Genomic DNA, 16833 nt, shown 5'->3' with positions numbered 1-16833 from the left:
CAATAGGTTTTGACTTAACTCATACTGTGAAATTCCCAAGGAGTCCCACATATTAGGTACAAATAAACACCAGACAAAACAAAATCAGTTTACGCAACTTTATTAAGGAAAATAAAATATCTAGCAGAGCTATTAGTTGATCGGTCAACCATTGAGAGCTTTGCATCACAGATTCAGTGCTAGAAGGGAACAGTGTTGTGGAAGATTGATTAACCAATAGCTCACTTCTAAAAACAAAACAAAAAAATGCAAAACAAAAACAAAAGTTCTGGCCCTAATGCGTTTACCCCAACCCTCCCAAAATTCCCGCGGTCAGCAGAATATTGAAGGAGTTATTCATTAACATGCATAAAATACAGCACTCCTGTTTCACTGCTGGTACGGCCCCTCTACAGCTCTCCTCCACACAGTCCGTTATGTGCATAAAATACATGCTCAGAGGCCCTGTCTTTCAAAATGCCATCAGAAATGCTTTTAGGGATTAGGGAGGGGGGGAGGGGGGGAAGACCGGCATCCCAGCAGCGAGGGGGATCCTGAAGAGGAGGGGGCAGTGGGGGCGTGGCTCCCACCAGCGGCGGTGTCTTCAGCGCGTGATGCAAGCGCCTCGTAACAGAGCGACCGTTTGCTGACATGCTTTGCTGTCATGTCCACAGCTGAGGGTGCAGTCGTCTTTTAAGAGCATGTGGATGGACGTAAGGGCAAAAAAAACCACCAGGAGATATGGCCTGATATGAGGGAGCAGCAAAAGAAAAATGAAAAAGAAACAAACCAGTAATTTGAAGTTTATTCCAGCTATAATGCAGCTTGTCCCAACTCCCACTAGACAGCATCACATGGCATACTTCTGGGTCCATTCCCGAGCTATTCTGTTGTACCTTAAGACAAGAGAAACAAACCTCAGAACAGCATTCACAGTTTTTTTGATACGTATTCTGCGAGGGTCCTACACAGCAAACCCAAGAACATGACAGCCAAAGGACTGAATCCAGCCAATCAGGATCCAAGCTGGTTTATAGGAATTAAGCACAAGCTAACGGCACCTAAGCACTTTTCAACAGGGTGACGTCACTCAGTTGCAAATGGCTGCCCGACAGCAGCTTGGAGGGACAAGGCTGGGATGGCACAGACAGGCAGGACACCAGCAGCACTCGATTCAGATGATATGGAGAGAGGAGAGTCCCATCTGAGCTCCAAACAGGGCAATGTCGACAGTTCCTATACTGCAAACTCAGTACACTGCAGCAGAACGGCACTGCAGACACTGCAGGCACTTTACCTCCCAGGGACTGAACTGCAGACTCCCATAAACCATGCAGACAGCCTTTTAAATCCCTCATTCATTAAACTAAGCAGTTACACCCCACCCCAATTCACACACCCTGCAGACTTTGTGAGAAAACCACCGACCAAAAAATGCTCAAGGTAAAGTGTTATGAGAGCTTTATAACACATCCCACTGTTGCAGAGTACAATTAACCTACAGCAAGCTGTTAATGTCGACAGGTTAACTGGCCCACAGCCAGGCTGTGGACTTCCTGCTTCCATCCCCCCTTAACGAACTAAACCCTGGCGGGGCAAGATCTCTGCAGCGCCCTCTAGCCAAACCACGGCCCACGCCCATGCCAGGCTCCTTACCCTAAAGCGAGGCATACTTTTCCGTCCATTCCCTCGCTAGCCTGTTGTACCTAATGAGGCAGAATGAGCGCGGCGTCACAGGCTACGCCCATCACAGCATGCTACCCGGACCCTTCCCGCCGTCATAGCGGGCAGCTTGTGTGAGGGGAACCGCTAAAGCACGCTCTCTGTGTGGAAACGGGCTTACTTTTCATTATCTGTTTTGTAGATACGCGCTATCTCCGGCACTAGTGGATCGTCGGGGTTTGGGTCGCATAGGAGGGAACAAATGGACAACAGAACTGCAAGAGAAGAGAGTCCGTTGGTAAACACACAGCTCCGCGATGCACTCCCCCATACAAAGATGCCTGTGGGGGAAAATCCACAGCCGAACGTAGGCAGCACAACCTGTATGATTTACTCAACACTTTACAACTTATGGGGCTGGACAGCAGATCCAACAAGGAGCATGCTAACATCTTCACTAGCATCCCCATTTACTACACATCCTCAATACGCCTAACGTCAACCCACCCCCTTGTAATGCTGGTGGGGTAGGTCAGCTGCCACTGAGCAGGCATGCAGAGAACAATCTCACCTTTAGAAATAGTTAAAGCAGGAGACCACTGGGATCTCAAAATATCCAGGCAGATGCTGCCATTACTGTTAATATTTGGATGGTAAATTCTTGTGGTAAACGCGACCTAGAGGAAAGGGAAAGACATTCTAGCCTGCATTCGGCAAAGAGACCCTTCACTGACAGTGACAAACTTTAAGCAGTGCAAGAAAACTCTACTGAGGAAATTTAGCTATGTGACAAAACTCAGGAGCAGAGACCCTCCATAAGCTCGACACGATTGACCAAAATTTCAGCTGCTATCAAAGATAGATCAATATACTTTGCATATGTAACTATTTAATTCCCTGGAGGAGACGAGGGGACAGCCCCTATGAGTGGGTACTTGCCTTAGGGGGTTTGAAAGGGTAGTCAGTAGGAAAATGAATTGTCAAGAAGAAAACGCCACCCTGATACGGACTGTCGTTCTGAGGAAAGGCGAAAAAAACGTGAACGAGGCTGGCCGAGTGCGCGGCTGGTGTCCAAAGGCGCTCCGGGGGATACTTACAGGTCCCATGATTGTAGCCTGCCAGTGAAACACTGGAAGAGAAAGAAGAGAGGCACTGTCAGAGACTGGCACGGCAGCGCGGGCTGCATGCAGTGGCTCTGCGGTAGGCGGCGCTTACTGTCATCGCCAACTGGGCCTGCTGAACACTGTGCCGGTGGGTCTCGGGCCAAGTCATTCAGCTCCTACGGAGAGATTAACTCTTGATTCAGGAGGCACATTCAATCTCCTTGTTACCTCTTGAATATACTCAACAGTTTCCTGTTTGTCTCCTAGTTATAACACGCTAATTGTCAAACAAGCACCATCCATTAAGCATCTCCTGTAAGATCACCAATAGTGCCATTTAGATAGATACTGAATGAATGAGATTCCAGCTACACCGTACAACATACCGTTAGACACAGCACCATCCTAACGGCCTGCTTTGGGGACCTTTGTGGCTTTTGGTCTTTTTGCTTTGCTAGGACTTGCCTGGCACTTCTGTCCTTCCATGTTTAAGCACACCTGCCCTCAGCTGGGCAAGATGCTTAACTCTGCTCTGTGTGGCTGTGTTTCAGGTGGCCGTCATGAGTGCAGCCTCTCTTTTGAAAAAGTGAAAGTGACTGTCAATGTTGACACACCACAGCACACAGTGAACAATAATGAAATGTGTCTTCTACATTTAACCCATATGTGACATTGTAACATTGTACCAGTGGGCAGCTAATTCAGCGCTCGGGGAGCAGTGCTTGGGGGCGGTACCCTGCTCAGGGTACCTCAGTGGTGCCTTGCTCGTCTGGGATTCGAACCAGTAACCTTTCAATCACAAGTGCGCTTCCCTAACCATTTGGTAATTAAAATGTTTAGAAAATTAAAAAAAAACAAAAAAAAAAAAAAAACGAAAACAACCACACCATCTCTACAGAAACACAAGCACAGGGAACCTCAAAAACAGTGCACTTTGACCTTCAAGAAATGCCTCAAGACCCATCTGTTCCATGAATTCATTTACTAGCAAGATGTCTCTTTTAATTCCCTGGATGTTCTTATGTTGCACTTGGTTCTTGGTTTGTTTGGAGATGATGTGCAGGTCCTGCTCCACTACTGCTTGCAATAGTACCTGGGTGTTCATTGGCAGCTGAACCCAGTGCCTGTCTGACTCGTTGAGAGCAGGTACTTTGTAATATGCTACTTGTACGTCGCTTTGGGCAAAAGCATCTGCTAAATATGTAAATGTACGTACAGGCCAGGCATTCACCGAGATTACAGACCCTGCATTGTTCTTCCACACCTTCCCAGCAGTCATTTCAGACTTTCCCTGCCACAACAACATACCAAAACTGTACAAACCAATACTAGACAGCCCAGTGGAATCACCTGAATGACAGCGTGGGCCACACAGCCCAGATGTGGCTGCTTTTGCCCATGATGTCATGAGCCAGCTGTGATAGACAGGCTGCTGCAGCCCTGACTCAATGGCACCTGTGTTCTGCCATTTTTACATACATATACCTGCTATTAGCGAGTTTTTGAAGTCATTTTGATCAATTATTATTAAAAACCAGTCATTCCCAGTGTGGTTGGACGTATATACTGAAGAACTCTTCATATCAAAACTGAATTACCACAAGCAGATGCCAAACAGATTTTAATATTCAAATTTTACATTATTTCCTGCTTTCAACGGAATGTGCAAATGGTACAACTTCAAAAGGCCCATTCAAATGTGCTGCATCTGACCAAGTTTTAAAGTCAACAATATAACATGGATGAACTGATACCGATACCAGCATCGGATATCAGGCCGATACTGTGCTCATATGCACACTTGTAAAAATTGTCCGATACCAAGAACCGACACCAATTATTCGCAACATTACAATGAAACTCAAAGCCGTGGCATTTTTTCTTTTTTTTGCTGCCCAATCAGATTTTGGCATCTAGCAAGACATTTCTCACCCGCAAACATTTGGGAAGGACAAATGCAGAGAACACTGGCAATGGAAAACTGGCGAGTAAATGCGGAGGATATCAGCAGTTTGTACATATTTTAAGATAAGGGACGACATCAGAAGTAAAGCAGACTGTAAGCTCTTTTCTGTTAAAGTGTTAAGAGGAGGAAGGGACGGCACAAGCAATTTGATCAAGCATCTAGAGATGCACCGCCCACCACAACACGGTATGATGGAGCAACCAGTGTAGTGCGTGTACCTTTACCAAGAAGGCTCCCGCATCACGTGCCAGGTGCCTCGTGGCATGATGCCAACTGAAATCTCAAAGACCAGCTGATTCCGAAGACGACCGCGAGAGCATGACCCAAGCACTGCAGAGAGGCTGGCTCCCTGGCGCCCTGCCAGCACTGAGACAGCATTCAGTAGCACCTGCCCCCATCACTTCCCAAGCCCAGCTCAGCTGTTCTGTGACACCTGTGGTCACGTTTACATTTCTTTCACCAACCCAAACAAAGGAATCATTTATCAAAGTTACAACTTGACTCTACACATAAAGCTCAAATTGCATGAAATATGGTGCCACATTACCATATTTAACTTGCATTAACAGAAATCATGCTTAGTTGCTTTCACACTGAAGATAATAAGCGTCATTTAAAATAAATCACGGTTTCTCAAATTACAAAGTAAACCAACCACAAAGGTCAATATCTTATCCCACTAGGCATATTTCAAAAATAAGGGCACTGCTTAATTTGCACGTGAGACATATGGCAGCTATTGTACAGGCAGTTGGTATGGCCCACAATGGCAGAAGATGAACCTTCACGGAGAGCCTGTCTTTCTAACACAGGCCTAAGAATTGTGTAAACAAAACTGGCCTCTGGGCATACTTCCTTTAGCCATTCCAGAAACTGCAGTGCACCTTTAAACTCCAAGCCCTGTAATTTCAGGGCCTTTCAACAAGAACACATTCTGAACTGCCTGTTAAGGTTACCCTGAAGAAGGGAACAGCTGATACATATACAAACAGCATAATAGCTGATGTTTTCCCAAATCACAGGACAAAATTCTACATGCTCCCCTGAGAAGGTGAAACATGAAGAGCGAGATCTAGTATCACCAGAAATTCTCTCTCTACAACTACGACAAAACACACTTTTGCACGTGACCAGAACCAGACAGCCAATAACACTAACCAAATAAAAAAAAAAAAAAAGACTTAAAATTCTCACACCGATCCCACCCAACACTCATGCTAGCAAGTCACTAAACGCACTGGGTGACTGGCATACTGCAGGGCTACAGGGTAGTAAAACTAAAGCCCTACATAAACAACATCTCATCTTATCATGTTCACACAAGCAATGCACCCCAATATGAACAAGCAGCCCAAACCATCACCAACCTATATGAGCTTCATACTGTGAAATAGCCACATGGTGATAGCTTGAGCCCCCCCCCAAAAAAAAGCATGAGAATCAATCATATGTATGCATAACCAGAAGATGTCTGTTGAAAAGAGTTGTATCTTTTTGTTTTGTCCTGGTAACATGGCTGGAACCAATCATCTTACAAAATCCCTCCTATCCAACTACGATGCATCTGGATGACATTCCAGGAAAATTCCAACCTGCATAATATGAACCTGTCCTTACATTGGACACTGTCTTTAACAGACAACACTTTACGAGAGACTATCCATTCAATTAACCCCCATGGCCATCTTTGGGGGGCCCACAACTTACGCTTGTAGGATTCGGTCGAAGTGAGTCCCTTTGGCGGTCCAGTAGCGCTACTTATAAATCACATTCCAACTAAGTTACTCAACGACAAAATGTAACATACACAGGACTCCCAACATACTGTTATACCATGTTATAGCATTATACAATCATCAACAACAAGAAGGACGAAAACCACAATCATCCAGCTAGATCACATTGCGTGCTCAAGAAGATATATTGCGGGGGGGTCATTCAAAGCTTAAAGGGAATCCAAATAATAAAAAAACACTTAATTTAGTGTAATCCTTCTTGCATTTGGACGGACTTCGTACACTGACTCGTGTAGGCGCAGAGCAGCATTGAGGGGAACCGTCAGGCGGCCATTCATCCTCAGGGAAATGATAATAAAAACAAGAAAACTACTGTACATACCGCCACGCATTAACAACTTTAAACTGGTGGTCACGCCAAAATAATGACTGAAGGCACCACATTCACCAGCGAGGCGAGGGCGCGATGTGCCAAGTTAGCTTACCGGCTAAAGAGCTGGGCCTGCTCTCCATGCAAACCGACACAGCGTTTAACGCAACGATTCACTAACTTCCGTCAAAACACACTTCGTGTGTACACCGGGTATTGACATTTACCTTGTGAATTCGTTTAAGCGCCATTCTCCTTTTCTCCGCCGAGGATTTGCGATAAAAGTTACCGTTAGCTAGATAGCTAGCTGATGCAGCTAGCTAATCTGTTCCGAGTTGAAATTTCCAGCCGAATAAAAAAATAGACCCCGCTTTGCAGTGACGTCACCCGATCCACAGCGACCAAAATGCAGCCACTGTTCCGTGATTTTACTTGCTTCTCAACTTTGCCTAATTATTCGTTCACTCTTCAGCAAAACATCTAAATGTATCCGATGCCAGTCTTCACTTCCCCGTTCTTGTTTCCCCTCCTCTTATCTACTCCGCATTTACTTCACAAGATGTCCGCTTATGCCGGAACTACACAAGCCCCTCCAGCCGGCTTGACCTCATATCACTCCGCATTTATCACGACAGACGTGAAGTGATTTGTCAAACTATGTATTTATGTAGCCTGTTCCATAAAGGACAGAAGTGGCCACTTAAATGTCTGCATGTATTTTATAATGTTTATTATTATTATTAACATTTTGGGGTGGGTTATTTTATCAGCGAATTGCTATTTCATTTATGGAATTCTACTGGCCTATAGAACCTATTAATCGTGATACGTGTAACATAAATTGAATGCTCAGCATTTAATTTCGGGCAGTATGTTTGGCCAATGTTACAGTTAATGAGCGTAATTTGATCCTAGAATTTTGAATTAAAAAAACAATGATCTTTGGCTGTTAAGTTGGAAATAAGGGTAGGGTTGACATTGTTTTCTTTCCTTACGGCATGTGTCAGGGTTAGCGTTCATCCAGCCCTGTCCTTCATGTTCTGTTTTGACCAGTAGGTGACTGGCCATCCTGGGGCCTGTACTACGAAGTGGGGTTACTGGCTTATTGGGGTAACTTGACGGATTTAAGGTAGTCTGGGCAAAATGTAAGTGAACAAATATGAAGTCCATTTAAACTGTGGTACCTTAAATCCGACAAGTTACATCGATAAGCCAGTAACCCCGCTTCGTAGTACAGGCCATTGTTTATTTGTGTTTATTGTTTTTGTTTCCCCAGTGTTTGTTTGCCATTATAGGTTTGCCCTGCTTTTGTCCTGTTCACTTCCATTCCTGTTTGTATTTCAGTTCCATGTTACTTATCTCAGTGTAGTAATTCCCAGTGTATGATTAGTGTTTCTTACTGAGGAATAACATGCAAAGAAGTTATTTAATCAGTATAAGGACTTTCTGGAAGAGGCCGTAAACAGTAAGACTGGGCATCTGGACTTGTGTCTACGTTTTCTTCTTGGTCTCTTATTAGACTCTAATCGGTCACTCTTGAAAAGTCTATTGAAACTGCCAGAAAGCAACTTTATGATCATTAATGGAATGGCCACATTAATCAATAAGAAGATCAAAGAAAAGCTCCCCCAAGAAAAGACCATCAGCCTGTTTCATTGTCTGACCGAGTTGAGTAACAATTCCTTGGTGATGAACATGCATTTTTCTCTGAAATCAAGAAGTCTTTGCCAGGAGCAGCTAACGCCGGAACAGTGTTCGGCTCTGGCGTACATTCGGCTGATGTCAGTGGATGCGCTTGTTGATTTTGACTTGAAGATGTACAACACATCCAACAAAGGCAAGATGAGACTACTTCCCATAATGAGAACCTCCAAGTCTGCAAGGTACCTAGTTATTTGGTTTACAATTAATGATTAATGGTTTACAAATGGAGCACACAATGAAAAATATATATTTGAAATTATTTTTGACTTATCTTTTTGATGTAAACATGGTAACAAGTACAGGTGACAATGAAAAGTCATTTTACATACACATTTTGTTCCTCCTAATCAATTTAGTTTCATCAGCATGTTTGTTTGTTATCATTCCTCAAGGATGACAGAAAATGATATGAAGTAATTCTCCAGTTAGATTTGCATTGTGTTTTTGCCATCTGCATTTTATAAAGAAATTTATTTCATTATAAAATATTTATTTTGTAATACACTGATGAGCCAAAACTTTATGAGCGCCCCCACACGAAGCAAATAGCATTAGCATTCTCGTAAAAACAGCAAACGTCAAGGTCTGGGGTATATTAGGTGGTCAGCTAATATTCGGTGCCTATGGTTGGCGTATTGAATGCAAAAGAAATAGACATGAGGAAAAACTTGAGTGACTTTTAGAAAGGCTAAATCATTATGGCCAGACGACTGCGTCAGAGCATCTCCAAAATGGCAAGGCTTGCAGGGAACTCATGGTCAGCTGTGGTTAGTACCTACTGACAGTAGTCGAAAGACCAGAAAACTATGAACTATGGGTGTTAGGTGGCCAAGACTTGTCAATCCAAGATGAGAATGAAAGATATCCTGCACCGACAGGAGGGCTACTGTGGCACAAATTTCAGATAATTTTGATGGTCGAGTGACTAATGAGACAAGATGAGCTCATCTTTTATTTCTCAGATGTCAACATGCTTCGTTTTTACAAGTTTATAATGTTTTGGCTCAGTGATTTAGGTGTAAAACTTTAAAGGCTTTTAAATTCTGTTGGCAGATTGAACAACTGTGATCTCAAGGGCAAATGCTGCGCTGTTGTATCCTCTGCTCTTGAGTTTTCATACCTTAAAGAGCTCGATATCAGCAACAACCATCTGGGAGATCAAGAAGCCCGTCTGCTTTGTAAGGGACTGAGCAGCTGACAATGTAAGCTTCAAGTTTTAAATCTCAGCGACTGCAAGCTGACAGAGTCCGGTGCGTATTGGCTCTTTTCTGCAATGAAAAACCAACACTGTGAAATACAGGCTTTAGATATGAACAGAAACATCCTGGGACCCTCTGCATTAATACCCCTGGAAGGTGTGCTAAGACTCCCGCATAATAAATTACAAAATCTGAATCTCAGCCAGAACAATCTGCAAGATTCAGGGCTGAAAAGCTTGTGTGTTGCACTGGATTTTCCATATAACAGACTGTGCACGGTGGACCTCAGTGGCAATAATCTGCGAAAGTCAGTTGTGGAGATCCTCTGCAATACCTTGGAGTTGTCCAGCTGTGAACTCCAAGCACTTTTCCTCCACTGCAACAAAATTGGGGACAATGCAGTAATGCTCCTCTGTGCGGAGCTGTTGAAATCATGCTGTAAACTTCAAATTCTGGGGTGAGTAGCAAGCTCTTACATTTCTACCTAAGGGACTTCCGATTGGCACACTCCTGCAGGTGGTCCAAGAGCCCATTACCTTTTGTATATGTCTTTGATGCTGCTGGAGACCCAGACTGTAAGCTCCAGACACTGGGGTAAGAAACTCACCTTTTTACTTTTTTATCATATTTAAATTAACTGTTTTTAGGAGAACAACCATATTAGCTTTTTGAAAGCAGTAATCGTACTGCCTGGATATTGATTGAATCAGTGGTGTTGTAAGGGTCTTCTATACAGGTGATTTGATGATTTTATATCTTTTAATCTGCAGCCTGTCAGCCTGTTGCATCACAGAGGGCAGCTTTCTCTCCCTGGCTTCGACACTCCAATCAAACTCCTCCCATCTAAAAGAGCTGGATCTCAGCTACAACCAACCAGGGGCATCTGGCCTGGTACAGCTCACTGCCAGGCTACAAGATCCTCAGTGTAGTTTGGAGGAGCTGACCTAAGTGCAATATCTTGTGGTCCATGTAATGTGTGCCAGGTACAGCTTGTGGAGCATAATACGAATATTCTAAAAGATTCACTCCTCATTATGGAAGAAAATGCAGTTATTCCAGATTAAGAACAGTTTCTTGAGGAAGGCATCCAGGAGGCATCCTAGGCAGGTGCTTAAACCACCTCAGCTGGTTCCTTTTGACGTGGGGGAGCAGCGGCTCTACTTTGAGCCCCTCCTGAATGTCTGAGCTCCACATGCTATCTAAGGCTGAGCCCAGACACCCTGTGGAGGAAATTCATTAATGCTGCTTGTATCCACGATCTCGTTCTTTCGGTCACTACCCAAACTTGTGACCTTAGGTGAGGGCAGAAATGTAGATCAACGGGTAAATTCCAGCCCCTCTTTACCACAACAGAATGGTACAGTGTCCACATTATGATGGCAAAATGATGCATCATGAACCATTTGCTATATTTTCTGACCCCACTAGATGGTGCTCTCTGTTCAAAAAAGAGCTCAAAGCAAGCCCCAAACAACCCAAGAGCGCCATGTAATCGGGTCAAACATACAACAAATAGTTCACAAGGCTTCATTAAGACATTTCTAGTCTGCATTACTGCCAACGTTGCACTGATCCACCTGTCGATCTCCCACTCCCTTATTCCTTCACTTCCTTCACAAGACCCAGGGATACTCAAGTTCTGCTTTGCAATATTGACTGGCAACTGCATATTCATTCAATGTGAAGTGCTTCAACACAACTAAGGTTTTTGCTCTTTATTTGGACCAATTTCCCTCCACCACACTGTCAAGTAACCAATAGGGCAAATTTTAATTGATCCTTTTAAAAATATTTGCGTAATCGAACCTCCATAGTAAGCAACCTAAAGGCTACCTAGACCGCATCCTTCGAAGGATGCAACCCCTGAATTCAGACGCAGCCAGGAGCTGTGTATGTTTCTTGCATGTGGGCAATTTCAGATTTTTCATTGACAACCCGACACGTTGCAATAAATGTGAGCTGGGCATCATTGTCAGTCGGCAAAGGTCTTCTGTCATTGGGCCTGGTTCTCTGGGAGATGTCGGGCTCGAGTCCGTGCCGCCTTACTGCCCCGGTACCACTCCTTGACCAGGGGCACAGTGGAAGGCGAAGCATCCCAGGGAAACTGAGGCTGAAAGCCAAACACACACATGTTAATTTCAGTAAATATATTAATATACATATATAGTATATATAAGTTGTGTATTTGTCAGATAATTCCTGTTTTTACAATAAATTAGTGTTATTTTAATTTTTTGTGTTATTTATTCTTAAAAATACGACCGTAAGGACCCCCTGATGACAACTTTTATTTTTTTGATTAGCATGCCAAATGTTTTAAAAAATGCATGAAAGAAATGCTGTCTCTCACAGGACTGAGCATGGAGGGGAGCGGTGAAATAAAGCTGGACTGTGGAAATGTAGGTTTTTGACCATCATTTCTTGCACTTACTGAACCTTCATTGCAGACGATCTCTTTATATGTTTGTAAATGCAGAACATTACTTTCAACATCTAATTAAACAATTAGGCTATTTTGAATAGTTTAGGTGTTTCTGGTAAAACTTTCAGCAATAATTTACCACAGATCTGTTGTAATAACTGAACAAGCAGTGAATAAAAAGTGGTCAGACAACAATAATTCCGTATAAAACACATGCTTCATCTGTGTGATATGTGTAAATATAGTCTCTTTTTACCTTTACAGTAGATGCCTGTAGTCTCTCACTAGACTCTTGCACAGCCAAGGGGAGACTGCCTATATCCGAAGGAAACTGGAAGGTGACTCTTGAAAAGGAGGACGTGACAAATCCCAAAAGGCAGGAGAGACCTGATGATATTCACCATGTGGTTTGCAATGAGAGCTTCACTGGGGAGCACTGTTATTGGGAGGTTGAGTGGGAGGGATCTGTTGGAGTTGGACTGGCTGACAGAAAATTGTGTGGTAAACTGGACGGCAACACCAATACTCTTTTAGAGTGACAAATCTTGGTTTCTGATATGCAATGACATTAAGGATGATGACAATGAAAGTAAATGTACCTCCTCAGAAATAGATGATGTAATATCAGATGATTATGTTTGTGCTTTTGGTAACAATGATGAGGAAGATTATGATGAAGATGAATACTTTGACACTGGTGAGGATTTGCACGCTATTGGCAAACCTGGTCACCTTGTGCTACACAAAATGAAGGTCACTATATTACTTGCTCGTGCCCCCCCCCCCCCCCGCAGAATAGGACTGTATCTGGACTGTCCCGTCGGCACCCTGTTCTTTTACAGAGTCCTCCCGGATGAAGTGAGTCACCTGCACACGTTCACTGCCATGTTCACTGAGGAGGTGTGTCCAGTCTGCCTCTTAACCAGAGGCCTCTCTTCAGTGTCACTGCACCAGCAACAGCAGAATTATATGTCATAAATGAAATCCCCTGAAGAACTGTGGACGTGTAAAGTTCCATTATTTTAAGATGTGATAATGTCTGCTTCTAATACAATATGTGTTCCGATACATTTTTTTTAAAACAAGGCTGTTCTTTTTAAAATGGGGCTTTTATTTTTATGTTGGGGTAATACCGTATATATCTGTTCTATAATGTTTCTTTGTATAAGAAATCCACAAACAACAATAAAGTAATAATATTTTACAAAAAAGTACAGGAGCTTAATATGAAATAAACAGCATTGAGAAAATGTAAACTATATTTGTATTTAGTTGCTTAGTAAACATTATATCTTTGCTGTCAGTCAAATTAAGAGTTTCGTAAATTATTATTACACAGCCAAAAATTTACTGGTTAAAAAGGTGATGAGACTGATGTCCTTCTTGGATTTAAGCCAATATATACCCATGATACCCATGCTTAGTTCAAATCTGCTGTGCTGTCAGGATATGGAGAAGGACCACTGGTTAAACCTGTCGGTTCAGAGAAAATGATCATTTTAGAGCCTACAGTGCCATCTTGTGGAAATTTGTAGACAATTCATCTACAAACAATACCCATCGTGTAATAAGGGTAAATCTAGATTCTACCGCTACCAGCACGGGGCAGGGGGTACCATAGACAAGATTCCAGAGTATTGCACTCACTACAGTGAATCTGCCATCTGACGACGTAATCCACATACCTTTAGTAGCAAACTCGTAGACAGCAGTGGCGATGGTGGGATTCGGATCCACAACCCTTGGTCTTTTGAATGTGATGAGCTACAGAGAGACCCACCATACAATCATTTTAGTTTTATGAAAAATGAGGTATTGAAACTCACAGTGGATAGGATTATGTGTACTATTGATAACTGCCCATGGATCACGTCATTAACTTCCGCAGGGTTTAACCTTCCATTGAATAAAAGCATGCGGTAATTCCTCCGATTTGACGCTTTTGACATCTCTTCAATAACAGCAGCTAAAACCAATCAAGTAAAATAACCTTTTAAGTAGCTTGCGCGAATCTGTACAAAGAACATGAACGGGAGCTTCGTGGCCGTGAAACATTTGCATATATAATTTTGATTATGTAGTCTATTCTAAATAAATTTCACCCCAAAACAGTATCACAAAATCCCACTACAGTATTCTCAGCCTTCAGGCTTAAAGACTGAATTTTGCCATATCACTAGTGATGAACATGACTGGTACGCAACTGCGAATGCGTAGGCCTACTTATTTTATGAAAAAATTACCGTGCGTACAGCTTTATATGTGGCAAATGCGTATCTCCGCGCCGGTTATGTGCAGGCCTGCCCGTCACCGTCCAGTGAATGGTCTGATATTTGGACGATTTGGTAAACTAGTGCAGGCAGGATAACCTTAAAAGCCTTGGCGAAGTAGTCAGCATTGCTGCTTGAAAACTAGGGCGTAAGTCTCACCGCATATGCTTCCAAGTGGAAATGCTGACTTTTGTCTCAGAAGTGGAATAAGACCCGACATTTGGCAATCTGTCAGATAGGGAGGAAAACCAGTCTCTGTAGAAAGGGGGCAGTATAGTCCCCGTAGAAGAGCGTGACGGGCTGACCGCTGTAGAGACGTCACATATTGAAATCTACAGTCTCCATTGTGATTCATTGTTAAGCTACAGGAGTAAAATTATGCAACATTCTGCAAAATCAACCGTCAACTGCTCATGTTTCCTGCTTCTTTTCTGTGATTTTTATTGATTTTTAATTGTGTGGCAGTTTTTAGACAATTAAAACATACGGATTCGAGTTTTACATTCCATTCACCTTTTATTTCTAAACACATGCGCAGGTGCAGCCTCTCGCTAACTTGAAACGCTAGACGTCACTATTCCATTCTACTAAATCCAGGCGAAAATCTCGGTCGGAATCGCCGTCTGTTTCTCCACCTTTTCATTTTTTAAACGCATTTCACATGTCTAATCTTGCTTCCGTGAGGTTTAACATACCATTTCACTAGCTGCTTGAAATTGCCTGAAGTACACAATTCACGAGAAGTTGTTAGAAATACTCTTTGGGAGTTTGTTCATATAGCCTATATGTATTAACCACCAACAAGTAGGAATTCTTTTCTAAATTCATTTCCTCACACATCAATAACAAATAAAATCAAAAATGAACCTGGAAGACGGATGTTTCACTGGTCTAAAGATTATCGTTGGCCTCGTTGCCCCCGGGCCTGTGTCATATAAAGGGTTTCAAAATAACTTTTACAAAAGAACTTTAAAAAAAAAAGAAAAGAAAAAGAAAAACACCACGAGCCACATTGTTATTTAAGAATAGGCCTATCACTGACTTTTTTCCCCACAATATTTCTCTTTCACATTTTACATCTGAACTACGGCATTTGTCACCTACAAATATGGTTCAATGACGGATTCATTATGTTTTTGTATTATGACAGTATTGCGACTCATTTTTGGCTTACGCGACTAAAATTTGTCGGAAAGATGTAGCTGTACTTCCACACTATATACAGAAGAGGGAGACAAAGACAAGAGAAATAATTGCACATATATCCGCGCCTCTTATTACGGTTCGACTTTACTTTTAATATCTACCGCGTCTACTGCAATGTATTTCGGAGTGCATGCTTTTGTTGTTCCCTACCGATTGTTAAATTGAGCCTTGACATCGTGACTTTCTTGTACTCGTCTCATCAAAATAAATATAATATTGCCCACTTGACAGTGAAAGCCTAATGCAACAATGTAGCTCGTGGAAACAAATGATTGATTATATAGTTTAGAGGAATTCTGAGTAGTAAAGATATTTGGTGCAGCTTGGGACTGTAGCTGGCTGAAGGATTGGTGCCTCTATGCAGTCAATCTTGTTGATAGCACGTAACTTCCGAGACAACCAGCTTCGGTGTCATTAGCTCTGCAAATCCTGTGGCATCGATTGTGGGATCCCAGTTCTTGCCTCCCCGCCAGAATTCCCTCGCGCAGTTTTGATACCAGAATGCGGGGGAATTGCGGAGTGTCTCTTAGTGGGTGGGTGTGGGCCCGCAGAGACCGCCTGCAAATCTACAGGGTAGGATAAGCGGCTTTGATGGGTATACGGGACCTGGCCTGCCTCCTCGGTTGTGCCAGGAGCTTTTGCCAGGAGATTCCGGTTGCAGTAGGCGGATTACAAGCAGCGCTGGGGTATATCGGGAATTAGGATTGCTGTATAATTGAAAGTGATACACCACTAGGTGTGTGTGTAGCTGCCCCCATATGATTGTCTGTCCCCTCCGCAGGAGCGCGGCGCATGCCATAACATCCGCAGGTCTTAGTTTCTGCTGCGCGCTGTCGATTTAGTCAATTATTTGTGCTTTAGGGCATGTTTGTAAGCCTGTCCATCACCCTTTCGGGACGACCAGGCTCTCACTGCTGACAACGTTGGTATTTACCTGCGAAACGCGTGTGAATGGATGCTAGAATCGTGATTCTGGGTTTTAAATATAGAAGATTATTGAGGAATCCACACACAGAGTTTGTGCAAAAAAAAACCAAAAAAAACATGAGTAAACATCGTTCTTGTTGAATTTCCTTACTAAGTTTAAAGTTTTATACGGCAGCCTAACCTAATAAATTTAACACGGATATTTTTTTCATTAAGAATTCAAGCATACTTTAAGTAACATGATTACAATCTCATTAATAGCAATTATAATAATAATAATAATAATAAT

At 42.8% G+C, this 16833-nt stretch overlaps 1 protein-coding gene and 2 long non-coding RNA genes across 6 annotated transcripts; 1 reads left to right on the top strand and 2 right to left on the bottom strand.

Moving 5' to 3' along the window:
* Positions 1-84: 84 nt before the first annotated feature.
* On the bottom strand, positions 85-7418 carry LOC111853949 (ubiquitin-conjugating enzyme E2 D2-like). 4 transcript variants are annotated; one of them, XM_072697983.1, is made up of 9 exons: positions 7044-7418; positions 3210-3319; positions 2857-2920; positions 2739-2770; positions 2581-2658; positions 2213-2318; positions 1823-1916; positions 1636-1685; positions 85-875 (listed from the first exon to the last, which is right to left on the bottom strand). In XM_072697983.1, exons 2-8 carry the CDS (start codon positions 3228-3230, stop codon positions 1637-1639), a joined length of 444 nt encoding a protein of 147 aa, XP_072554084.1. In that variant the 5' UTR covers positions 3231-3319; positions 7044-7418; the 3' UTR covers positions 85-875; position 1636. The 4 variants fall into 4 exon arrangements, with proteins under 4 accessions (XP_072554084.1, XP_023687182.1, XP_072554085.1 ...); XM_023831414.2 differs by lacking the exon at positions 3210-3319 and having other exon boundaries at positions 7044-7414; XM_072697984.1 differs by lacking the exon at positions 7044-7418 and having other exon boundaries at positions 3131-3282.
* Positions 7419-7453: 35 nt separating this feature from the next.
* On the top strand, positions 7454-11836 carry LOC111853941 (uncharacterized). The gene is made up of 3 exons (XR_011981874.1): positions 7454-8699; positions 9574-10313; positions 10490-11836. It is a non-coding gene; the product is annotated as an uncharacterized lncRNA (long non-coding RNA).
* A 1493-nt stretch (positions 11837-13329) lies between these two features.
* On the bottom strand, positions 13330-15914 carry LOC111853957 (uncharacterized). The gene is made up of 4 exons (XR_002840566.2): positions 15768-15914; positions 15279-15336; positions 13827-13905; positions 13330-13614 (listed from the first exon to the last, which is right to left on the bottom strand). It is a non-coding gene; the product is annotated as an uncharacterized lncRNA (long non-coding RNA).
* Positions 15915-16833: the final 919 nt, after the last annotated feature.

This window comes from Paramormyrops kingsleyae, chromosome 12 (genome assembly GCF_048594095.1).
Source record: "Paramormyrops kingsleyae isolate MSU_618 chromosome 12, PKINGS_0.4, whole genome shotgun sequence".
NCBI classification, from domain to species: domain Eukaryota; kingdom Metazoa; phylum Chordata; class Actinopteri; order Osteoglossiformes; family Mormyridae; genus Paramormyrops; species Paramormyrops kingsleyae.
This window is presented reverse-complemented; position numbering and strand designations above follow the sequence as displayed.

Excerpts from the sequence above, each read along its gene's own strand:
- LOC111853949 (XM_023831414.2), bottom strand. The coding sequence starts at position 7,067 with ATGGCGCTTAAACGAATTCACAAG. Across the intron at positions 2,921-7,043 it reads CGCTTAAACGAATTCACAAG|GAGCTGAATGACTTGGCCCG; the intron begins GTAAATGTCAAT and ends ATCTCTCCGTAG. Across the intron at positions 1,917-2,212 it reads TGCTTTAACTATTTCTAAAG|TTCTGTTGTCCATTTGTTCC; the intron begins GTGAGATTGTTC and ends CTTCTCTTGCAG.